Source organism: Nesoenas mayeri, assembly GCF_963082525.1.
Source record: "Nesoenas mayeri genome assembly, chromosome: 2".
Taxonomy (NCBI): domain Eukaryota; kingdom Metazoa; phylum Chordata; class Aves; order Columbiformes; family Columbidae; genus Nesoenas; species Nesoenas mayeri.
In genome coordinates, this window is record NC_137543.1 from 51,263,344 (window position 1) to 51,286,497 (window position 23,154).

Sequence of the window (23,154 nt, forward strand, 5' to 3'; positions counted from 1 at the left end):
TCGCACACAGCAGGTTTAAACCCACCTGCCGCCCCGCCAGCTGCTAACTTTAGGCCGGTTGTGCGCTCACGGGTCCGGGAAAAGCCCGGTGATTTAGCCGCGCTTTCCCGCGCGCCCTGCTCTCCCGAGAAACGACCGCTGGCGGCGCACGGCGCGCAGCTGGAGCGGCTTCTGCCCCTCGGTCTGAGGGGCAGCGCCTCCCTCCGCCAGCCGCACCCGCCCAGCCCGGCCGCACGAGCCGCCGCCGCGGGCAGCCGTTACCGGCCGCGCCGCGCGAGCGCCCCCACCCACCCGCCGCTCTGTGCGCGCGGCGGCCGCAGCCCCGCCCCGCCCTTCCGGCAGTGCGCGCGCAGCCCGCCCCGCTTCCGGAGAGCGGGTCCCGCTTGCAGCGTCATCCTGAGGGGCCGGTTTGAATGAGACCCTGAGGGAGGGAGGGAGGGACGCGCCGGAGCCGCCGCTGCTGCCGCCATCGCTCGCCTGCTCCCTCCTCCCTAGCGCCGCTCCACCGCCGCTCTTTCGCTTCCCCACCAGCACCGCGCCCTGCTGGGACACGGCGCGCCGCCCGCCCCCTCCGCCATGCCGCTCTTCTCAGGTGAGCCGGCCCCGCCGCTCGCCCGCGGCCGTCCGCCGGGCGCGGTGTCGTTGCCTCAGCGACCAGCCCTCCTCCGCGGCCCCCCGCCCTCCGCCAGGCCCGAACCGCGGGCGGGCGGGGGGAGGCGGGCGGTGCTTCCCACGGGCAGCGGGAGGCTCCTCCGCGGCCCCGCCGTCCGGTCGCCGGCGCCCGGCACGTGTCCGCTGAGCCCAGCCGGGGGCGGCACCGGGAACGGCCCGGGACGCGCGGCCCGGCCGGGCCCGGTGCGGCAGGCGGCCCCGCCGCGGCGGGAGGAAGCGCTGGCCTGGTCGGGCTGTGGGGAGCGGCGGGCGCTGCCCGCGGCCGTGTCGGCACCGCAGGTCCTGTGAGCCAGTGTCAGACGGGTGTCGCCTGCCATCGCCCCTCCGTATTGCCGCTCCTTGCTTTATTTGCCTTTTGTACCAAGCCGAGCTTTGCTTTCTGTCAAGCCAACCGTAATCCTGCATCCACCTCTGCCCCTCTAAGCCTGATATTTCCTAATTAAAGCCAGAGGAGTCAAAATTTTTTAAAATCGCATCGTATCCCGCTCTACCTCCTTACCATAAAGGGGGATTTTTAGTGAAGACCGCAGTAGCAAAACCTTCAGTGGCACTGACGGATCAGTCACTGCCTTGTTTATGTTTCACAGGTCTAATCTCCTGGGCCTTTTTAGTACTTGAGGAAGAGACCGTGGAAGAACCTCAGTACACGGTTGTGTCCTTGTTCCTCCACTGTTTTAATTGTGGTTGGCAAACTGGGATCCTGATGTCAGTGTAACAGCACTTTTCATGAACTCTAGCACATCTGTCTAACTTGTATTTTATGTTCAGTGAGGGAAATATGTCCTTCTTTTTTCATAGTTTCCGTTGTTTTCAAATTAACAATTTTCTATTTTGGAAACTTTTGGTGAAATTTCGCTTGCAGTCTCTGAAGAGAAAGTCATGCTTTTCAGTTTCCTCCTAAGTGATGATCTGTCAAAAGCAGTGACATTACAGATTAATAGTTGTTAACTCTTCTGCATATTTAGTGATGGATGTATGACTGTTCAAAAATGCAAAACTTAAAAGACTGCAGCTAACACGTTCGGTGGCTGAGTGGGTTCTCTTCCCAGGAAACGGGAAAAGACTTGTGCTTGGTAGGTCTTAAATATGCAAAATAACGAATATGTTTTTTAAAAAAATCCGAAGTCTGGGCAAACCAGAAGTTACTTTCTGCTAGAAATACTGAAAAGACAGTAATTTGAGTTGCTTTGTAGGCTAATTTAGACTAGGTTTTGATTATTTTTTCTTATTGCCCATCACAAGCGCTGCATACATCTGAAACCTTACCCTTCCTTGAAAGTTTTTTAAAATCACAACTTCTAAGAGGTTTCTGTTGAAAAAAACTCTGGAGTTGCCATAGTATATTTACTTAAAACTGAAGCCCGGGTAGAAGGAAAGGATATGACTTTTTTAAAGTGTGGTATTTCAGCCATTTACTGTGCACATAGGGTGCTACTGTGTGCTGTATTTTGCAGATTTTCAGCAAAACTACATCTTGCTAAAGTAGCATTGTGTGCCTGTGATAGTGATTGGAAGTGATCAAAGATACATAACCATTCTTTAGAAACCACACTGTTTACTCCAGGCATTTTTGTCTGCTCTTGGTTAGGACTAGCTTTACAAAAGTGAATGTAACATGCTTTTGTGTCGTTCTACCTAACGTTCCTGCTGGTCATCCCATTTCCAGTGTCAAGAGTTACACTTTGTGTGACCAAATTTCACTTCACTTCTTAATTCCAGTCTTGCACCTTTACTGGGGTCAGGGCTTCTGGAGCTGCACTCTGTGCTAGGCTGTTGTACGTATTCACACACAGGTGGGTTTTTTGTGTGAACGCTGTCAGCACTGAGGAGGAGAGCAGTGATGGTGTTGTAATCAGTGCTGTGAGCTTAACCTTACATTGCAAGGAAGCAGGAGGTGTGCTGTTCTGTGGGTCTTGTCTTGATGCGCAATTATTGATCCTCATGTAACTCCATGTGGATGATACTGGTAGCCACAACTACAGCTGTCAGTCACTTTGCTGTTAAAGAACATGGTATTGTTTGCTGTTGAAGAAGGATGGAAGTGCCATGGAAAACTGAACTGGAATCATGTCTGAACTTCTTCAGAAATTTGTTTGCAATGAATGGTGCCAACAGGTTGGGAGAGTTGCTTTTGAGCTGCTTTGCCCAAAGGATTTCTGATGCTGTTACACACATCTATTGCTTGCAATTTTTCTCAGTATATATGTTGCTTACAATTGTTTTATAGGCTGTTTTAAAACTTGTTGGAAATAGTAGGTTCTGATGGCTCAGTCACCTTGTGGAAAACATGTCCTTTAGCTTGATTATTGACAAGTTTTAGACTTACAAACTGAATGTTTTGAGATAGTATGAAGTCTGGAATGTGAAATACTGGGTTAATCATGGTAATGACATTCTTTTGTATTAGGAAGTAACCTAGTTTCAAAACATTTTGTTTGCAGTTAATGTGAAATGGGGAAAAGAGAAATTCGATGGCGTGGAGCTTAACACTGATGAACCTCCAATGGTCTTCAAAGCCCAGTTGTTTGCACTGACTGGAGTTCAGCCAGCTAGACAGAAAGTTATGGTTAAAGGAGGAACTCTGAAGGTAGGAATCTGTGACTTTTTGTATTGTTTCTAACTCTGTTACATTTTAAGGTACTGAGCAATGACCATGTTTCCAAGTATTCCGTCAGAAGATCTTTCATTGTATGTATTGAACTCACTACACTTTTCAAAAAAGATTCTGTATGTATGATTCATTGCTTACTACTAGAAAATACTGGCAAGAGTTTATTCCTAAGTGATTGAGAGGTACACTGCTGTTTTAAAACATTTCTTCACTCTTTTATACCAACCACTACTCTGCTTGGTGTATTTTCTGTTCCTTTTTCATGTTCAGAATCTGAATGCAGCTTTTTGCTTTTTAGCTTGTTGAAGAAAAGTTTCTCTGGCACTTTTTTGCTGGAGACTTAGCGGTATAAAGCAATATAGGCAACTTCCCTACAAAAAGTTGTTTATATCTAAGCGGTGTTGAACAACAGATGAAGAACCTTATTGAAAAGATGACTGCTTTTTCTTTTAGACAAGACTTGATGATGCGTGAACAGTTAATATTGTGGAATCTTGGATGAAGCAATTGTATATTTAGAAATATGTTATTAATATTAATGAAAATATTTGCTTGTCTTTTGCTGCAAGATAACTAACTTGTCTTTTATTTCGTTTCAAATACAGGATGATGACTGGGGGAACCTGAAAATAAAGAATGTAAGTTCTGAGGAACAACTACGTTTTACTAGTTTGATTTTTATTTTGGCATTTAAAGAAAGATTTAAGGTTCTTGCTGCTTCTGCTTGAATGGGTATCTCTTTCTTAAAAATCAGACCTTGATGAAACGTAACTTTATAGTCGTTGTACCTACGCATTCTTACAAAGTTCTTGCCATTGATTTGCAAGAAACCTTTTTTGGCATCAGTAGGGAAACAACACCATCTTCCTGAAGTACTTAGGAGCATATGTTTCTTTCTTTCTTACAAGAAATATTCTGGGTCAGACTGGTGATCCTCCTATGTTGTCCGTCTGTGACCATAGTAAAAAGTGATGTTATTGTGGGAGAGTGTGAACCCGGGCACTGTCTGTGCCATGTTGTGCTTGTATGTCCCCAACATGGAAGATCGTTGCATTAGAAATGTTGAAGTTACAGCTCCGCCTGCTTCCTTTTTTATCACCCTGCAGAAATTTGTTCTCCTGTATTAAACAGCTGCTGTTTAAAAACAAAGCTGTTAGTAATAGTTATTTATACCTTTGACTAGTTCAAAAAGAAACCAAAAAGTGAATGTGTTTCTTTTCTTATGTACATAATGTTGTAACAGGGAATCCCAAATATTTTTTGTTTGGTTTGGGTTTTTTTTCATAATTTTCTTTTCTGTAGGTATCTTGTAACGTCTGTTTCATTCAGGTTTTATTCCTGTTCTTCACTGAGCAGATTGAATTAGGTAGCATTACTCTTACCCTTGTAATTTGTTTGCAAGTGTCTGTTAGCAGCCTGTAGCTGCAACTATTGTAGCAAAATCATTCAGCTAAAACCCCAGTACATAATATTCTTGTCCTTTTCTGCATACTTTTATATTAACAGCTGCCTTTATTAATTTTAATAATGTTATATACAAGTTCTAGGGATTATGTTTATACTGTCAGAGCTGTTTCTTTCCATTCTGTTGTCTATCCTTTTCCTTAGCGTTGTATTTTTCCAGGCTCTAGCTAGCCATTTTCTCACCCTTTGATAGATCTTATTGTGTAGATGTGTTCCTGTTGAATGCTGAAAAGCTCCTTTTCCTTATGCTAGTCCAGCAAACTTGGTAACTTTCTTGATTACCCCTAAACTGACAGGGTGATTTTGGTTTTTTTTTTCCACTTTTTGATTAATTTAATGTCCTCAGAACTTGCCAGACCAAAGGGTGGCACTTCTCTTTCCTGTGTGCTTTTCAGATGGAAAAAACAACTCAAAACTCAAAGCTGTGGTCCTTGCTATTACCCACATATGTCTGTTTCCCCAGATTCTAGGCTAAAGATGAGGGATGTTTTTTGTTGTTTTTTAGAGAATTCTGAATTTGAGAACTTGAGACTCTGTTGACTGAGAACCTCAAACATTGCAGCTTCTTTCAAATCAGAAGTTAGCTGCTCAGTTATCCTTGGTTCCAAGGTATTTTCTAAGACTTAAAGGGAAGAGGAATACTTACACTGAGGTGTCGAAGGTGCTTGATCCCTGGCGGTCCATGAGAAATGGAGTTTTTCTGCTCTTCACATTGGGATATTTCATGAATGTTAAATTTAGCCCTGACTGGGATCTTGCCTTGTCAGCTGCTGTCAAGCTCACCAGGCTCAGTGGAAGTGTCCAGTGTGGATAATGCTGTGGAGTTCTTCTCAAAGAATGCTTTCTAGATAATGAGAAATTTAAAGTATACTCTTAAGAAACACATGGCAATATGAGTTTTGTAAATTAAGACAATGTGGGTGTTTATTTTTTGAGAAATAGCTGAGACGTGTCAAAGAGCTTAATGTTTTGATGTGTGGTGTTCATTTTTGTTATTTGTGTGTTTGTGTGGTTTTTTGGTTTGTTTTGATTTTTTTTAAGTGGAAATAACTTTCCTTAAATATTTATTACTGTTTTTACTGTGTTTGAAGGGGATGACCTTATTAATGATGGGTTCTGCAGATGCACTTCCAGAAGAACCAATTGCTCGACCCGTCTTTGTAGAAGACATGACAGAGGAGCAGTTAGCTTCAGCTGTAAGCATATTTCAAACTTTGGGTTCTTCTAAACCTTTGAAAAATTGCAAGTTTTTAAATAATTGCAGTTGCTTAAAAGTGGATTTTAAAACTGTAATGTCTCTTTAGCATTTATAGCTTCTTAAGGAAATGTGAATTGACCTTGATGACCCAAGTGGTAGCAGTGATGAGAAGTCTGGAATTTAACTGAAAAGTCATATGACTAGTCCTGTTTTTTCTTTAGAGCAGGCAGCTTAGTACATTTTCAGCATTACTGATAGTTTTTAAAGACAAAGTTGTATTGCTCTTGCTGTATTAGTGCCTTTGCCTGAATAAGGGCTTCTAGAGGTACAAATCTGTTTCCTGCCTCCTTTATATCTGTGAAAGGAAACTAGGGCTGGTTTGGTGTGTGGTTGTTGCAGATCAGCAGAATGCACCTCACTCAAAAGAGAGAAGCATCAATACGTTTCATTGAGGTAAAATAATATTTTGGCAGAGTTCAGTGAATTCAATGGAATTTAAGAAAGTTAGCAGTGGTTTGACAAGGTTCAACAAGTTTGGCAAGGTTCATCTTATTAATTACTGCATAGAGGAAACATGCAGAGCAAAATCGAGTTAGCCTTGAGTTAGAATGATTTACATGTAAACTGGAGGTGCAAAAGGGTAAGGAAAACCCTCCCATGGATTTATGAGGTTCAGAATGGAGCCCCTTGCTTTCTGAACTCCTTCTCAGAGAGTAGTTGGGGTGCAGCTGGATCCAGACTTAGTTTCAGCCTTGATCAAGGGTAAACATACAAGGAATAAAGGTAATATTGAATCGCCACATGGATTGGTAATGTTTCATAAGTATCAATTCAGCATGCAGTCACAGTTACCAAGGCAAAATCCAAGTTACTATACTGCGAGGCTTTGTGCAGTATTGGTCGCTTACCAAAGATCTGCTGTTGGTAAAAGGTCTCTCTGCCTCGAGGAGCAACCTTGAGAGGTGTCCCAGCTCAAGGGGAGATGACTGCCATGCAGCCAAGCTGCCTAGCAGGGCAAGCTCAGAGAAGGCTCACCTAGGCTGTCATATTTATGGATTAAAGCAGTTGGCTTGTAATCAAATTATATGGAATGGGAAAGGTATGGATGAGACACTTTGTACCCGCAACGTTCTTAGTTCCTTGATAAATGAGTCTTGGAGAAGCCACCACTGTTCAGACATTAATTGCATGATGGGTGTTCCAAGCTTATGAGCATTGGTGCTCACAGTACCACTCTGTGCTTTGTGGGTGAGCTGGAGAAGGTCTTGGCCTGGCTGCGGCTCAGGCCTTGGCCTCCTTTGGAGCCTGCACCAAAGCACTGCAAAGGGGTCAAATGCAGCTATCACAGGGATGTGTTTGGGTGCTTGTTTGTTCTTGTCTATGAGTAAACTTTCCTTTCTGAAAAAGGAAAATACATTTGACATTAGTGGAACAGATTATGTGTTTTTCTTTATGGGAGTAACGTCTGGGAGAGCATAATGAATCTCATTTTTTAATGAAGTAAGTTCTGTTTGAGTTGTTTCCTTTTTTTCTAATTTAAAAGGCTTAATTTTCTCATCAGTCATTTGCACTAGGAATTATTCTTCATACTTAAAACAGTAAACTCCACATATAGAACCGGGATTCTTTTATGCATGTCTGTATGAAAATAGATCCATAGTTTGTACTTCTGTATTTAATGCTTTCCGTGACACCAGCAAGTGAAGGATATTTTTGTATTGAGACTAACCCTGTACAAAGCCTTTGAGGTAACTGAGAGGCAAACAAGGAGAAGATTCAGTGTCAGATAACATTTTGTTAAAGTTGGTCGCATTGCATTTCTCTCATTCAAATTTTGTTAGACATCAAAATTAAATTGCTGCATGTATTCATTAAAATAGAATACACAGCTAAATGAATTCTTTTCCTAAAGTAATTAAGTGGTATTGGTATGCAGTACTACTTCAGTTACATTAAATTACGTGCTTTTCCCTGACAACTACTCAAATATGCAGGATTAAAAGAGAAAAATGCTTCTACATTATGATTCATAGTTGTTTCTGAAACTGGTTAGTTTAATTGTTAGTTGGCATTTGAATTTTTCAAAACTTTAGAATTCATAAGTTGTCAGAAAGGATCCAATTAATGATCTGTTGCCAATTTCTGGAGGGGAGTTTAAATAATGCTTTTCTTTCTAACTATGAACTTCATCACATTCAGAGTTTTACTGAAAACTGATTTTAATTAAAGCATCAGTGTTTTGTACGTGAATTCATGTGGAAATTTCATGGAAATAGAGTTTTAAGGTCAAAACTTGAAGGAGATTATAATTGAACTTTCTGAATGACTGCGTGCTTGAAGAATATGCTCATTAAATTAAACATGAACAGAAAAAACTCCAAAGTGTTCCTGAATGTGCTCTAAAAGCACAGAATGGTGAAATGATTAAGGTAATCAGAAAACGGATCTGGAAAACTTCATAAAGATTGACTGAATATTCCAGGTTTTACACGTCTGATCATTCCTTTTCTTAGAAGTTGATATCAAATTATAACACTTATACAAAAATGGTTGCACATCTCTCTCAGACCATCAACCACCCTTGCAATTTTTTTGGTAGATGGAATTACCATGTGGATTGACGAACCTTGGCAACACTTGCTACATGAATGCTACGGTTCAGTGTATCCGCTCAGTGCCAGAAGTGAAAGAGGCCCTTAAAAGGTAGGATCCAGTACAAAAATACCATAACTAAAATGTTTTCGTTAGCTTATGAAATAGATATTTTGTGGTATGGTCATCTTAATACTGGTATGGATTATCATAACAATCTCTTATTCTTTAAATCTATTTATTATTAAGATAATGGTCAATTAAAGTTTATCCTATGGCTGTGTTAGTTTGTACTTTTTAAAGAACTGAAGACTATGTATTTGTTGGAACTGGCTTTTAGTGGAGAGAATGTTTTGCCTACCTAAAAATAGTTCCTATCAAGGCTTGTTTAAAATGCTTAAACAAGCTACTGAACTCCTAACCCTGTTTGCTGGTGTTGTTTTGTATGATCTTGTTCTGTATTAAAGAATTGTATGGGCGTTTTGTTACTTTTTGCAATGGCTTTATTGGATAGTGTGTTTTCAGCTATGAAATACTGGCGTTACTGACATTTGGTACTTGGAGGTACAGCAGGAAGCTCAGAGATAGAACCATGGGTGTTACGGTGGTGGCAAACTGGAAAAAGCTGGAACTACATGGATCTGTAGGGAACAGAACACATGCCCTTATGGAATTTGTTCATTCGTTCTGATTGTAGAAGAACTTTTCTGATGTTTGGTTGGTTGGTTGTGTGTTATTCTGGACTGAAATGTGAAATTGCCATTTTTTTTGGTGAGGAATCTACGAGAAACTTGAAAATTATGAAGATTGCCATATATTCTTTTTGCTTACAATATGAGCCTGAATTTGCCCTCCAGATGAATTATAGTGTGAAATCCATCAGTATTTTAAAGCTGTGAGAATTAGGTAGAGGATTGCCATCTTAGGGTTAACATAATTCCTTTAAAATACATTACATTCTCAATACCTTGGTACCCTACTGGATAGTCTAGATTGCTCTAAATGCTGGTTATTTCAGTACTTATAATTTTTTCTTCATTCTGTTAGCAGGTGAACCTTAATTATTTAGCATTGAGAACTATCTGTGAGGTACAGAAACTCTGTTTTAAAGCTTTTTCTTGCTTTTTGGTGTTGTCATTTTTAGGAAAGTCTGTTTATTTCCATGTAAATGACTGAGTTACTGCACTGAATCAGATTATTTGACAAATTTAACATGCCAAATGTCAAAATGTAGCTTATGAAAGTGGCAGACTGCAATACAAGATGTGACCTTATTGTCTGTGGGAAGCAAAAGGCGTGTAGATGAGGTTCTTGGGGACATGGCTTAGTGGTGGACTTGGCAGTGTTAAGTTAATTTTTTGACTAGATGATCTTAAAAGTCTTTTCCAACCAAAACAATTCTATGATTCTACAAGTCAGATTCACAGGCAGCTGCTTTGTTTTCCCCTTGAGATGGAGCCTTTATTTGATCTTCCCTGCTTGATGACAGCATGGAAGGGTATACAGCAGTGGGAGAGAGGTGAAAGGACTTCACGTGGGAAGCTTACTATTCCAACTTAATTTCTCACCAGCTTTTCTGTTGACCTCTGCATGGATACTCCCTATTTTGTAGCTTGACAGGAGGATAGTTTCCTGCTCATCATCCAACAATGGACCGAATTTTTCAAGTTCAGTCTGGGATTAAAGAATGCATGAGACCCTCCTTTTATTTGGAGGCTTATGTAGTTTGAAGAGGCCATCTGTTCCATGTGCAGGTGGACAATTAAGAAATCATTCAGGGTGATAAGTTCTAGTAATACAGGGGAACCCCTATGCTTTTTCAGTGTGGGTCACAGCTCCCCAAGAAAAATGACTTGCCCCTCACTGTTCTGCTTGTGCTGTGGAGGGAGGAAGCAGGCCTGCCCTCCATCTCTGTGCATTTTGTCTGCCAACTATCCTTGAAGGTGTTTTTACATGCATCTGTAGAAGCTGCGGCAAATCTTCCAGAAATGGGGTAGCTTCTATGCAGACATTTTCATCAGTGTCTTTGAGGCAAGTGGATTAGGGAAGCAGCAGTGATGTATCCAGACTTCTCAATCTGCATTTATTTATTGTGTCAAGGATGCCAGTTTTCTCTCGCTTCCATGCAGTGCTTTGCAGAATAACAGGGAATTTGAGATGAGTGTAAATCTTACCTTCAGTTACTTTTGTTTTGGCGATTGATTTCTTTGATACTTTTAAATAAATCTATCTGCCTGCTTTAAGATTTGAAAACCTGATTTCTTGGTTGTTTTTAATTGCATACAAATTATTTTTCTACTCTTTTAGGTATGGTGGTGCCTTAAGAGCTTCAGGAGAAATGGCCTCTGCTCAATACATCACTGCAGGTTGGTGTTTAGAGTAGAACACAGTGTTTTAGGCTAGTCTGTGATTTCCTGGTAGCTGCAGATGAAAATTGCAGTTGGAGCTCTGCCTGTTTTTTGTCAGTGCACGTGCCTTAGGACTTCCAGATCTGCTGGCACTGGAGGATTCATTTTGCTCTGTCGTTAATGTCTTTAAAGGTTATTCTGAGTATGGCTGCACAGCATGCATTTCTGCATGTTACCTAGCTGCACACTAGGAAAAATGTATTCAAGTGTGATCCAGACTTCGATAGAAATCATTCGTATCTCTGACCGTTCTGCACATAGGCACAAAGTAATTGGAACTTCCTAAAGCAGGCTCCATCCATCTGTTAATTCAATCATTTTGTGTAGAAATAGTTTAGTAAACAGTTCTTTGTTTCACTTAATGGTAGGCTAACACCGTGCTCCTAGAATATGTATTTCATTGATAATGCTCAGCCAATAAATCACATTAAAAATTATTGTTAAGGTGGTAGCTGATGCTTTATCAGTGATCTTAGCTTTTACCCTAAAGATGCAGATTTCATAACTGAAATAGAAAGTAGTGTCTTCAAAAGGGAAGTTACTCTTTGTTGTGGTGATCTGGGTGCTCACAATGTGGGAGCTCACGATGGCCCCGTATCTCCAAGTTCTAACTAGAATTCTAGTTAGACCCCTTACACTTGAACAAGGGTACTACTTGTCCGCTTTTTCTTTTTTTACTCTATTTCATTGCCCCACTAAGATGCTGGGCCAGGACACTGGGATTTCTACCAGTCCATTTAAGGAAAAACAAAACAATATAAGGAAGGAAAGGTCCAGTTTGTGGGTATGCCTGCTGATCGAATTTTGGGGTGGTAAGTTCAATGGTTACTCTATACAACCATGCCTGCCCCTCCCCTTTTCACTGCCTTTTACTTCGTGTCCCTTGTTTTCTTTTTAAGGTGACAGCTCTGCTTTTTAGGAATCTGAATAGTTTAAGATCTGAGTAATTCTTAGTAAATTCTTTGATGCTGAGCTGGTCAAGAACTCCTGCATGACACTTATGGCATTTATTTAAATGGCTGTGTCATATCAGTTGTCCTTCCAAGCGAGGTCTTAAAAGGAGGAAGCAACTGATCTTGGTTCCTTGTAATCTTGCCTATATTCGCTTATTCAAGAGTGTCATTCATTGGTCTCTCCACTTGTAAATCAGTGAATATGCAGACTGTTGCCTACCTCACAGGGTTTTTGTGAGGATTAACAGGTGTCTCTGAAGTGATTTGTAGATTTAAAATGCTGTAACCTGGGTAGATAAGACATGTAGCCACGTGTCTGGAGCAAAAAAGAAAGCCATGTGTATTGTCATGCAATCAGTAGCATTCATTGAATTGCATATAGTTAATGACTTGTCTGCACGTATGCAGACACATACTTGTTTTCCTGGATGTTAAATTAAGCATGAATATTTTTTAGATATTTTAGTTGGGAAAAATGAAAACTTTTCCCAGTAGCTGGTGAAACTTAAGCTGCTCTAGAGAATAGATTGTGAATGGCTTCTGGTTTCTCTAGGTGGTGTAGCCCTCTTGTGAAAATATTTTCCTCAAATGTTTTTCAAATGAAGTCTTAACAACTCAGCTTCTTTTTTCTTTTGTTCTGTTAGCAGTCAGGAAAGACAAGGCACTATGTGCCAAACCCTGCTCAGAATTGTCGTGTTTACACTTGCAAAGTCATGTTCACAAATGACCTCTTAGGTGCACCTGTTATGCCACCTGGAAAATTCGGCCCTGCTTTGGAAAGATCAGATTGGACACTGTTAAATGATCAGTCTTTAAATGTTGCTGTTGTTTTACTATTATTTTTAAAGTTCCTGCCATGTTTGAATTGTTTTTCCACTTCTCAAAGCATTCACTTACTTTCTCTTCAAGCTCTTAGAGACTTGTTTGATTCCATGGATAAAACTTCCTCCAGTATCCCACCTATCATTCTCCTGCAGTTTTTACATATGGCCTTCCCACAGTTTGCAGAAAAGGGCGACCAAGGCCAGTACCTTCAACAGGTAAAGACTGATTACTAGCTTATTGTTTGAAAATTCTGTAGTATGTTGGAAGTTGAGACCAAGAATATTTTAAAATGTTCCTTCTCCAGCAAAAATAGTTAATCCCAGTAAAGTGTTTGCTTTTGCATTTTGTAGAAAAGTTGAATGTTATATTGAGTGCTAGTTCTGAAAATGTATGGTGGAATAGGGAGAAATTCTTAGTTAAGTAATCCTTACTTTGGTTTTATAGTGTAAAGATTGATGGGTTTAATATTACTAAATAGTAACACCACTAGTTAGATTTAATGTTCTGTTCCCTTCCTAGGATGCCAATGAGTGTTGGGTGCAGATGATGAGGGTACTACAGCAGAAGCTGGAAGGCATAGAAGGTGATACAGTTATGGAGGTAATTGTAATCTTCCTGTAACCAGAGTTAGGATTTATAATATTGTACTTGTGATTCACTTACTTTTTTGCTAAGCATTATCTGTTTTGTGAGTTCTTTAACATGTGTCCATAGTCCAGAAAGCAAAGTTGCTTTCTGAGGTGTCTGATCAGTGTAATGGTGACTTTGTCATGTCAGCTAGGCTGTGCAGTTTACTGTAGAAATACTTTCTCTCCGGGCTTTGTAAAGCTTGTGTTGGACCAGGGTGGTGGTGACTGTGGGTATGCAGTGTTTGGCCCTGATAACCTGTGAATTTAGCATTTAAGAATTTTTTTTTTCTTAAAAAAAAAAAAAACAAAAAAACAAACCACCCCCATAAAAAGAACAAAAACCAAACCAACAACCTTGTGCTACAGCATTCTGGGCTCCATGAATGCTATTTCCAACAGTCAGCTAACTTAATCAACCTGATAATAAATTACTTAAAGTTTTTCCCAGGATTTTACCAGACTGTAAACTATTTCCTGGGGAGTCTTGGCAGTGGCAAAAATTTGATATACTCCTCTAAAATTTAAGACACATTTAATCTGGGGAGCAAGGAGATGTAACTTTTGGTGGAAATCTTGCTTGCTGATATGCTTTGAGGTGTCTTTAACAACATGCTATAAATGTGTATGTCTTGAAACTTTTATATGGTATAAGGAGATGGACTGACTATGAGAAAATGCACCTATATAAACGTGAAAAGATAGGTTTCAAAGAGTTTAAATAAATGGGGTAATCTTGTCTGTAAAGAAGATTGTCTTTACGTGCTATTCAAAGTTACATCATAAGAAAATTTGTTTTACAGACAGACTCCGGAGCTACAGCAGGAGCGTCTAAAAAGAAGAGTTTAATTGATCAGTTCTTCAGCATTGAATTTGAAACAGCGTATCCTAAAGACTAAGGCAAGACATAAAGAATGACAGTGATTTCACACTTTAGCAGTTGAGTGCAGGGAGAATGAACAGCATCATCCAGAATAGTATAGAAAATAAAGGTGTGTGTTGGGGAAGAGAGGGAATGATGTATTGCAGGAGGACACAGAAATTCAGGTTAAGATTGGATATACTTTGAGAGGGTGATATGGGGAAGAAGAATGGTAATGGAAACTTACAGAAAAAAACCCATAGAATTTGAATACCAGACTTCCTCCCCAGGGAAGATTGCCTGTTATCTACTTGAAAGATGCTGAGACGTTTTTCCAAATAAAGGATTTATCCTTTTATCCTAGATAGCCTTTTTTTGACTTGTAAGGAAGTATTGCTGAGTTGCCAAGTATGCTTGGCATACTAAACATGGACAAAAGGTAGCTCGATTGATTTCTTATGAGATAGATGCACACTGTTAGATGAGGTAAACTAATGTAACCTGCAACTTTCTAATAGCTTTTTTAGAGCAAGAACAGGAAGTGTATGATGACATCAGGCCATACATCTCATGCCAAGTGTTAGTTTTTTCCGCATTTCTCCACCCCAAAATCCTGGCTGTCATTAAACTCACCACCATTGGAAAGAATTATATTGTGCATTTTGCTCTTCTGAAATAAGGAAACATGCCCTTAGCTGAGGTGCTGTATCTCATAGCTTGGTAGTAAGGAAGAGCAAAGGCCATTTTTAAGGTCAGTGTTGTGTATCTCTCTCCCTGTATTGTGATGTTATCACTGAAATAGTTGGGAGGAGCAGAGTGAGTAGCTCAGAGGAATGATATGTAGGCCAATGGTACGAGGAAGAGACTTGGTAGAAGAGGCTTGTTGCAAACCTTCCAAGTGTGCTTATGGCAGCATTTGTAGAGTAGGTGCATTCGGAGCGGTCAGAAATGTATCTAGTTAGGAGGAAGTGAACAAGAGAAAAGGATTGGGATAGGAGTGTGAAAAAGAAGAGGCTGGACAGAAAGATTAGAAAAATGTTTAGAAAATAATGAAGAAACGGATTCCATTTCAGTGAAGAGGACCCATACAAGGCAGGGAAAGGAGGCCATGTGTGTTGAAAGAAATGGGAAGTCTGGCCAGCAGCAGAAATAGAAGAAATTTATTAATTAGAAGTAACAATGGAGCATAATGTTGTAGGAAGGCTTCAAAGCTTGATATTGGCAGCTAGTTAGTATGATCTGTGTCCTGGGGGTTGGGTGGTGGTGGGGAGAAGAAAGAACAAAGCAGGCCTTACGAGCTCAAATGGTGATTGAAAAGTTATTGTCCTTTTTTTGGTACACTGTCTGCTTCAGCTACCACTTGCTGTTAGATATGAAGGAACAGATTGGTTAGAAGGAAGGGCTGTTTCAAATCTTCCTTTTCATACTGCAAGAAATAAAAGTACTGTTGGTGCACAAGCATGTGATTACCTTAAATTACCATGCTGTTCAGCAGGTAGTTTTCACTAGAGCAGTAGTTCAGCTCTTGGTGGGTGCATGATGGTTTTCCTTAATTTTGTGAAGCATGAAATGTACAGAAGCTGAAGAAGAGGAAGTAACTAAAGGAAAAGAGAATCTGCTTCAGCTTAGCTGCTTTATCAATCAAGAAGTGAAATATCTGTTTACAGGACTAAAATTGGTAAGCCAGTTCTTTTTAATTTAATTGAATTTCTAAATGACCTGTGTTGTTAATCTATGGGCTGGAGTTGACATCTGCTGTCCAATCTTCGCAAAGTTCGAAGACTTTTTTTTGTATATGTGTTCAATGGGAAGATGGCAGTGAAAATGAATTGCATGTTAATGTACAGCAGACTTCAACAGGGCGTTTTCTTGACCCATGGCAGGTAACCAAGTACAAGCCAATTCGCTCCTTGCAATTCGAAACTGTTCAGGTGGCTTTCACTTCAGACTGAGCACTATCATGATTTAAGCATGCTGTAAATTATTCCCAAAACCTCCAAAAGTCAATTTAAAAATAGGGTGGCATTTTGGTTGCTAATCAGAAAACCCATGATGGATCAATTAAACTTAACTTTGCAAATGTTGAAGGGGGTGTTGTTTTCCATGACACTACCTCATCTTTAAACTGTTTATTTAAGTAGGACTTCTTAAAGTAGCCTGTGCTTTTTATATGTACATATTTCTAAGTTTTCAGGTTTTTTTGGAGAATCTGAAAGAAGGAGGAGAAGAGCTACTACAAAATCTTTGTAGTAACTGCTCTTGCAGAGTATAAGAGTGATGGGGGGGGGATGGAAGCAGTGGTCTGCTTTGTACAGGACTGGACCATGTTGTATGGTTTTCAGATAATCTTTGTATCTGCCTTCTTTTTTTGGTCAGAATTTAGTAGGAAAAGTAAGATAAAACAGTTAATGTTCACAAATTAAAAATATTATGAAATAAGAAACTTCACTTTCAGGCCAAAAAGAGGCCTTCTGCAATTCTTAGGCTGGATTGCCTGTAGCAAGAGTCACAACGCTGACAACCAGGCCAGTCTTTCCCTGAGTTCAGGAAGGTCCCTGGAAGCAGAGTGTCCCCACCTGTGTCCCTGTGTGCAGCTCTGTCTGCTTCAGGCTGAGAACTGAGAAACGTACAAATGTACCTGTCGCAAGAAACTTCAGATTTTCTTTAGTTGTGTTCCAAGCGTGAAATGACACATTCATAACCAGATCCAGATGCTTAAGCTGCAAGTTCTACTCCCGTGGAATAAAACTTTTTGCCGACGGGAGCTCGGTTGTCAGGGCTCAAGACCGAGGCCGGAGCTGAACAAATGAATGGGCGCGGTCCTTCTGCCAAGGAATTTCAAAATTGTGTGTGTCGTAATGGCAGAGAGCAACAGAAGGGACTGGCAAAACAAGGTTTAGTTTATGGTTTGTTGATTCATGCTGTGCTTTTCTTCAGGCTGTGTTTTATGATGAACGTATGTGCTATTACCTTTTTTTAACAGCGTCTTCAAGAGGAAATCACCAAACTCTCCCCAACACTGCAGAGAAATGCACTCTATATCAAATCTGTGAGTAGTACTTTGTTGCTCTCTTTATGATTCTTTTAACCGTTGTCAATTTTCTGTCCCGAAACGCAAAGTTATTGCTGGAGCAGCATGTGATTTATGTTTATAAAGCATCTGCATATCCACTACCAATAAATTTAAGACCAGTTGAAAATGATTTCTTTGAGTACACTATTATACAGAGCTTCAAAATTGGAGGCCTTGTTATACTCCTATGTGTTTGTGTACAAAGAGGTTCCCAGAATAGCCAGTAATTTAGGATGAGCAGTGTTTAAGGTATCTGTGAATATCTGAAGTAACAGCTTTTTCTAATTATTTTTATAGTCGAAAATTAGTCGCTTGCCGGCATACCTGACTATTCAGATGGTCAGATTTTTTTACAAAGAGAAAGAATCTGTGAATGCCAAAGTTCTTAAGGTGAGTAATTTTTCTGCATATTGAAGTTTAATTCCTCTTCAGGCTTTTCATTGAGTTTTTATTATAGGCACACAACTAATATTTGAAGGCTACTTACTAAATTGTTTGTTTTTAAATTGCAGTTTCTTTGCTTTAAGTACAAAGTACCTTTGTTCTCAGTTGCGATGAGCTGCGGCAAACTGTGCTACTAAAATAGTGTGTGTGGGGGAGGGACGGGACAGAAGTGAAGTTGCTCCAGTAATGTTGGGATTTTTTTTGGTCTCTTTTCACTAGTGGTTCAGAGGAGAATGGAAGCATGGCCCTCTCCTTAGCTAAACAGTCACTGGTCAGTGTTCTGAAGTCGATGAGAAATGTTTACGCTACCAAACGCTTCCTGTATTAGTTATTCTAATTGTCTGGCTTCCTGACTGAGAAATGCAAGAACCAGCTGCAGACAGCTCCTTGTTCCAGCTTCGGTTTCTGTGGCTGATAGAGCTCCTGGGCTGCCCAGGAGGCATCACGATAGACGATCCCTGTTACGAGACAAGCGAGGGAATAAAGATTGAAGGCACATGTTAACTATTTTAGAAGACTCTTTGGATTACACATATTGACATTTTGCAAGTGTACAGTCATTTTACATGATCTTTTTCTTAAGGTCCATGTAGGTGTTTCTGTAGTATAAAAGTATGACAGCTAATAATAGCCTAAATATTTATACTGACTGTAGTAATTTATGATGGTTTGTTTATACTGAATCAGACATTCTTCTGTGACAGTATTGTAGCCCTTTGGGTAAGTAGTGGCAGCAACGTTTCAGTAGATCAAGTCATCACAAATGTCACGAGAGTTGCATTTAATTTGACTTGGTGTTGTCTTCCAACCAATTTCTGTTAATAATCTTTATGCTTTTTCCTTCCTAGGATGTTAAATTTCCTCTTATGTTGGATGTGTATGAGCTGTGTACGCCAGACCTTCAGGAAAAAATGGTTTCTTACCGGTCAAAATTCAAAGATCTAGAAGACAAAAAAGTAAATCAGCAGCCAAAGAATGTACGTCTTCTGGCAATTTCATTGCTGGTTTGATTAAATAAGTTAAACATTTATCTGAAATTTGGGTACCAGCAAGGACTAGAGAAAACTTGACTTCCTTAAATATACTTTTTTCTTACTTAGTATTCAGAGTCCTTGATATTGAGCTTTAGATATTTTTGTGTGTATGTATTTTCATGAAAAGACAGTATCTGCTTTGGTGTGACTGCTTAATGAGCAATGTTAAATGCTGTAGACAAACGTGTTGCTTACGTTTTTATTTGAAAATGTATTAAAAAGTATGCAGAAAGGTTTTCTGTGAATGACAAAAAGTAATTCTCTTCAAGCATGACCACGTGTGGCAGGTCACTTGTTTGGTGGGTTGCAGGCAGCTGTTTCCTGCTCACCAACTGGAAAGGGCTGTACAAGGGAGCTCGATGTGTCTTGAGTGAGAAAACTCAGAATATATGTACTAGTGAGCTAACAGTCTGTACTCTAAAAACTTGGTAAATGATTTCATCTCCTACTTCCCTTTCTCAAATGAATCAAAAAAAAAGAGCTAAACCTGTAGTGGTTTAGCCATTTTTTATGCTAGTCTTCCTGGCCTAGTTATTGGCACTTTCATGTAAACATTTCTATAAGACTTGCATCTCTTTTTCAAAAGTTTGGTGCAAGGAAAAGGTGCCATTTTAAAACAGAATATATTGGCTCTTGGAGTCTGTCTTTGGTGTTTTCTTGTTGAAACTTCTGCTGAAAGTCCCTGGCAAGGAATAAAGGCTTCAATTGCAGAATTGTTTTCCTGCTCCAAACCTGTAAATCTTGGTGGTTAAACAGTCTAAGCAATATGTGCTAGAATGGTTATATATTTGTTTTTATAAAGCGGTCTTGTTTAGATTAGGCTTTTGGATGTCCAGCTAGAAATACAGTAGTGGAATTTGTTTCAAGTTGAACAAAAAATGTTTAGGCTTAGAGATGCCTTTAAATGAACAGAGAATTAGTATTTGATATGATTGTGCTAAAGCTTTTTCAAAACCATTCCACATTAATTCAGCATATTCTGTTCTTCAGTCTAGTAAAAGTGATGGTGCACAGAAAGAAGTTAAATATGAGCCATTTTCTTTTCCTGATGGTGAGTACAGCAAAATAAATCTATTTCAAAATAACTTTCTGTTTACTCATGTTGAAGTCAACCTGATGGTAGGAATGTTTTGAGAACCCTGGTTATTTTTAATGCCTTTAAAGATTAAGCTTCAGAATCTGACAGAAATCTAAGAAACGGAAAGATTAAACAAGTCAAAATGCTGTCAAAAACGTAAGTGTCATCCCTTGAGTTAATACATAGAAGACATGCGCATCAGAAGACATTGCATGTACTGTGCAGCTGTTCTGTACGCTTCCCTGTCAGTGGGTGGTAGGAAGCTGAAATCGAAACAAAAACTTAAACTGGTCTCTCAAAACTGCAGTTGTGGTGCTGGTGTTGCCTAAATTGTGGGGGGCCTGGACTTTGAATGTCCTAAGCATTCACCCTCATGTTGAGGACACTGTGCAGTTGTTATTTTGGAGGTCTTTTTAACTGAATTGTTACCATTGGGTGCTTCCTGAGGTTTCTGTGTGATCCACAACACAAGAAATTATGGGGGGGCGTTAAGCAGCTCATGAGCACAGTGGAAAGAGGATGTTCTAGAGTGCTGAGAAGCACAGTTAAGATGTGCTGGGGACTGCAACACCCTTCTCGCTACACTTGGAATCAGCCAGTTTTTTCCATTGAAAAATTAACAGTGTAATTGAACTAATTGCAGAGTGCATTTAGGGGTCTCAGCAGTGTCACTGTAGCTCCTGCTCAGCACACCTGTCCTTGCAGTTTCACAGCTCACCCTGAACTCAGACAGCACTCTGTGCTTGAAGGAAGCATTGGCCAAACCTGTCCCAAAGGTTTACTGACCACACCCCATCATTTTAATGCTTTAAGTTTTACTGCCTTTGTGTTACACCCAGGATACATTATTTATGTCATGCAAATGGACATGAAAAGTCTCCATTTCCTGAGGGTTTACCCTGGCTGAAAGCTGCTGCTTTTAATTCCCAATGACTTAGAAGCGTGCTGTAACTGAGGTTTTACCCAGCTGCAGCAGTATGGGCACTGCATGTTTGGTTAATTCTGTTAAAAAACAAAACACCTGTTCACATAAGAGTCACATAACTTTTTCTTTCCCCTTCTTCCTTCAGATATTGGTTCTAATAATTGCGGCTATTATGACCTGCAAGCAGTGCTAACACATCAAGGCAGATCAAGTTCCTCTGGGCATTACGTGTCTTGGGTTAAAAGGAAACAAGGTAAAAAAAACTAAAGTAGTTCCAGCACTGCCCTTCACAGTTTCTTTCATTGAAGGGGTGTTATGCATACTTAGATTTTACATACTTAAATTACAAATTATCCTCTTGTTTTTTCTTGCAGATGAATGGATTAAATTTGATGATGACAAAGTCAGCATTGTTACACCTGAAGACATTCTGAGGTTATCTGGGGGTGGAGACTGGCATATAGCTTATGTTCTACTCTACGGGCCTCGCCGAATTGAAGTAATTGAAGATGAAGCCGAACAATAGTCTTCAGTTTTAGTCATTCTGCCTAGGTGTGAAATAAATGTTGATTACCGACCACTTCTTTAACCCCAGAGCTTTAGCAAATGGATGATAAATAATTTGTTCAAACCTTTTCATGTGAAGAGGGATATTGTTTCAAAACTGATCCATGTACCAATTGGTCACTACAGGACTGGACTACCCACTGTGGTGGTGACAATATTTTAAAAAGCTTTAAAGTCTTGCAGAAGATAATTTTTTTTAAATGAGCCTCTTCCCACCCTTCCCCATCCCCAATGTCATCAAGTATTTATTACACACCTATTCTCACATTTGTTACTCTTGCATGGTTTATACCACAGTTCAATAGCTGTCCATCCTTTGCCTTGCCTGGCAGTTTTGTTGGGAAGGCAGAAGAGAAACTGTTGCCTTGTTGCGTAACTCAGTGCTGCTGCCCATAGCCAACAACCCTGGCTACGATCAAGTATTTGTCCAGCCTGACCTGCTGTCTGTTCTGTTGCTGGCATCTCATGACTTCAAAATAAATTGTGATCAACAATGTGTCTCCATTAAAAACAAGTTCATGTCTCAGTAGTGTAGTTAGTATGTGTTTGTTTGCACTTCTTGGGCCACCACTGCTGAATGTCTTGAAGCAGTCACATAGTAAAGCCACTTTCTTTTTTTTTAAGCTGTAGGGCTTTATCTCCTACCTTGTTACTGTTTATGCAGTAAGTAGGTCTAGTGTGGTGGCTGCAAAAGTGGGCTTCACTCACCCTGTGACTTCTGTTCATTCCCCACAGGAATGCAGCAGCTGCAGTAAACACTGTTTCGGTGTCAGTCACAGCCAGAAAAGCCCTAGGCCATCCACAGACCTCAGCCTCTGTGTAGAGGATTTGAGTCTTGAAGTGTCCCTGTCCCTCCTGGGAGAGCTGTATTGATATTGCCATACTGATATGAAATACCTTCAGTTGTGTCTTCATTAATGGTGACCATGTGGTGAGTTTAACTGTGCTCTGACAGTCAGAAGGGATCCTCTGTGAGCCCCCTTGGGGACTCTGGTGTCAGCTGTGACCTTCCCAGGTGGTTTATGTGCCACACAGCTCCCCCAGGGAGCAGCCAAAAGACTAAGGCTGTATTTCAATAAAAGCTGGATGATGCTTAAAGGCAAGTTCCACTTATGAAGGAAGCCCCAGTGCAGTACTGGGGCTGTTGCCTTGTACCTCATAGAAGGAGTACAGGCTCCTGGTTTTAAAGGCTTTCTATAGGTTAAGGAGAAAAAAGGAGACATTACCTGTGCCTGGTTGCTGTTTTGTGGAACTATGTCACCCCAGGTATGGCCTTACGATCGGTGTTTCTTCTCTGCTGGTAGTTGAAAAGAGCCTTCTGCTCTGAACAATATTATGACTCTACACCTATGAAATTATCTTTTATTACTGGTCCCAGCCTGAGAGTTATTAAAACAAAAAAAAATTAACTTGTTTTTCCTTCCCAGAAAGTGGTGTGCCCCATTTTTCTGTTGCTTTAGCTTTTTACTCATTTTGATGTGTGCATTTATCACATCTGTGTCTTACTGAGACAAGATACACTTATTAAGAGCTGGTTCACTGAAAACCTCAGAGAAGCAGCAGTTCCCCCCATGGGCCTGGAAGCTCACCCCCTCCATTTCCAGTGGAGCTGTTTCCAGGTCTGTCAAAGCCTTAGTTATGCCATAGGGCTGGGGGCTTGGATCAGGGATAGGGATCAGGATTCCTCCCCAGGTGAGTCTAATTTCAGGCCTGTTTGAGGGCCAGAGCAGTGCTGTCCCATTTTGATGAAGTCATACTTGGCAGATGACACAGGAGAAATCTGCACTCCTTCATACACTGCTGTGCAAAGGAGCAAAGCTAA

The 23,154-nt window shown here is 40.4% G+C and overlaps 1 protein-coding gene across 2 annotated transcripts; it reads left to right on the forward strand.

The window, feature by feature from the left end:
- Positions 1–384: 384 nt before the first annotated feature.
- On the forward strand, positions 385–21,852 carry USP14 (ubiquitin specific peptidase 14). 2 transcript variants are annotated; one of them, XM_080340495.1, is made up of 16 exons: positions 385–592; positions 3,114–3,259; positions 3,889–3,921; positions 5,839–5,943; positions 8,545–8,648; positions 10,845–10,903; positions 12,808–12,938; positions 13,243–13,323; positions 14,153–14,232; positions 15,775–15,889; positions 17,195–17,260; positions 17,582–17,674; positions 18,577–18,705; positions 19,753–19,813; positions 20,911–21,018; positions 21,140–21,852. In XM_080340495.1, exons 1-16 carry the CDS (start codon positions 577–579, stop codon positions 21,289–21,291), a joined length of 1,479 nt encoding a protein of 492 aa, XP_080196621.1. In that variant the 5' UTR covers positions 385–576; the 3' UTR covers positions 21,292–21,852. The 2 variants fall into 2 exon arrangements, with proteins under 2 accessions (XP_080196621.1, XP_080196622.1); XM_080340496.1 differs by lacking the exon at positions 17,582–17,674.
- The last annotated feature ends 1,302 nt before the right edge of the window (positions 21,853–23,154 follow it).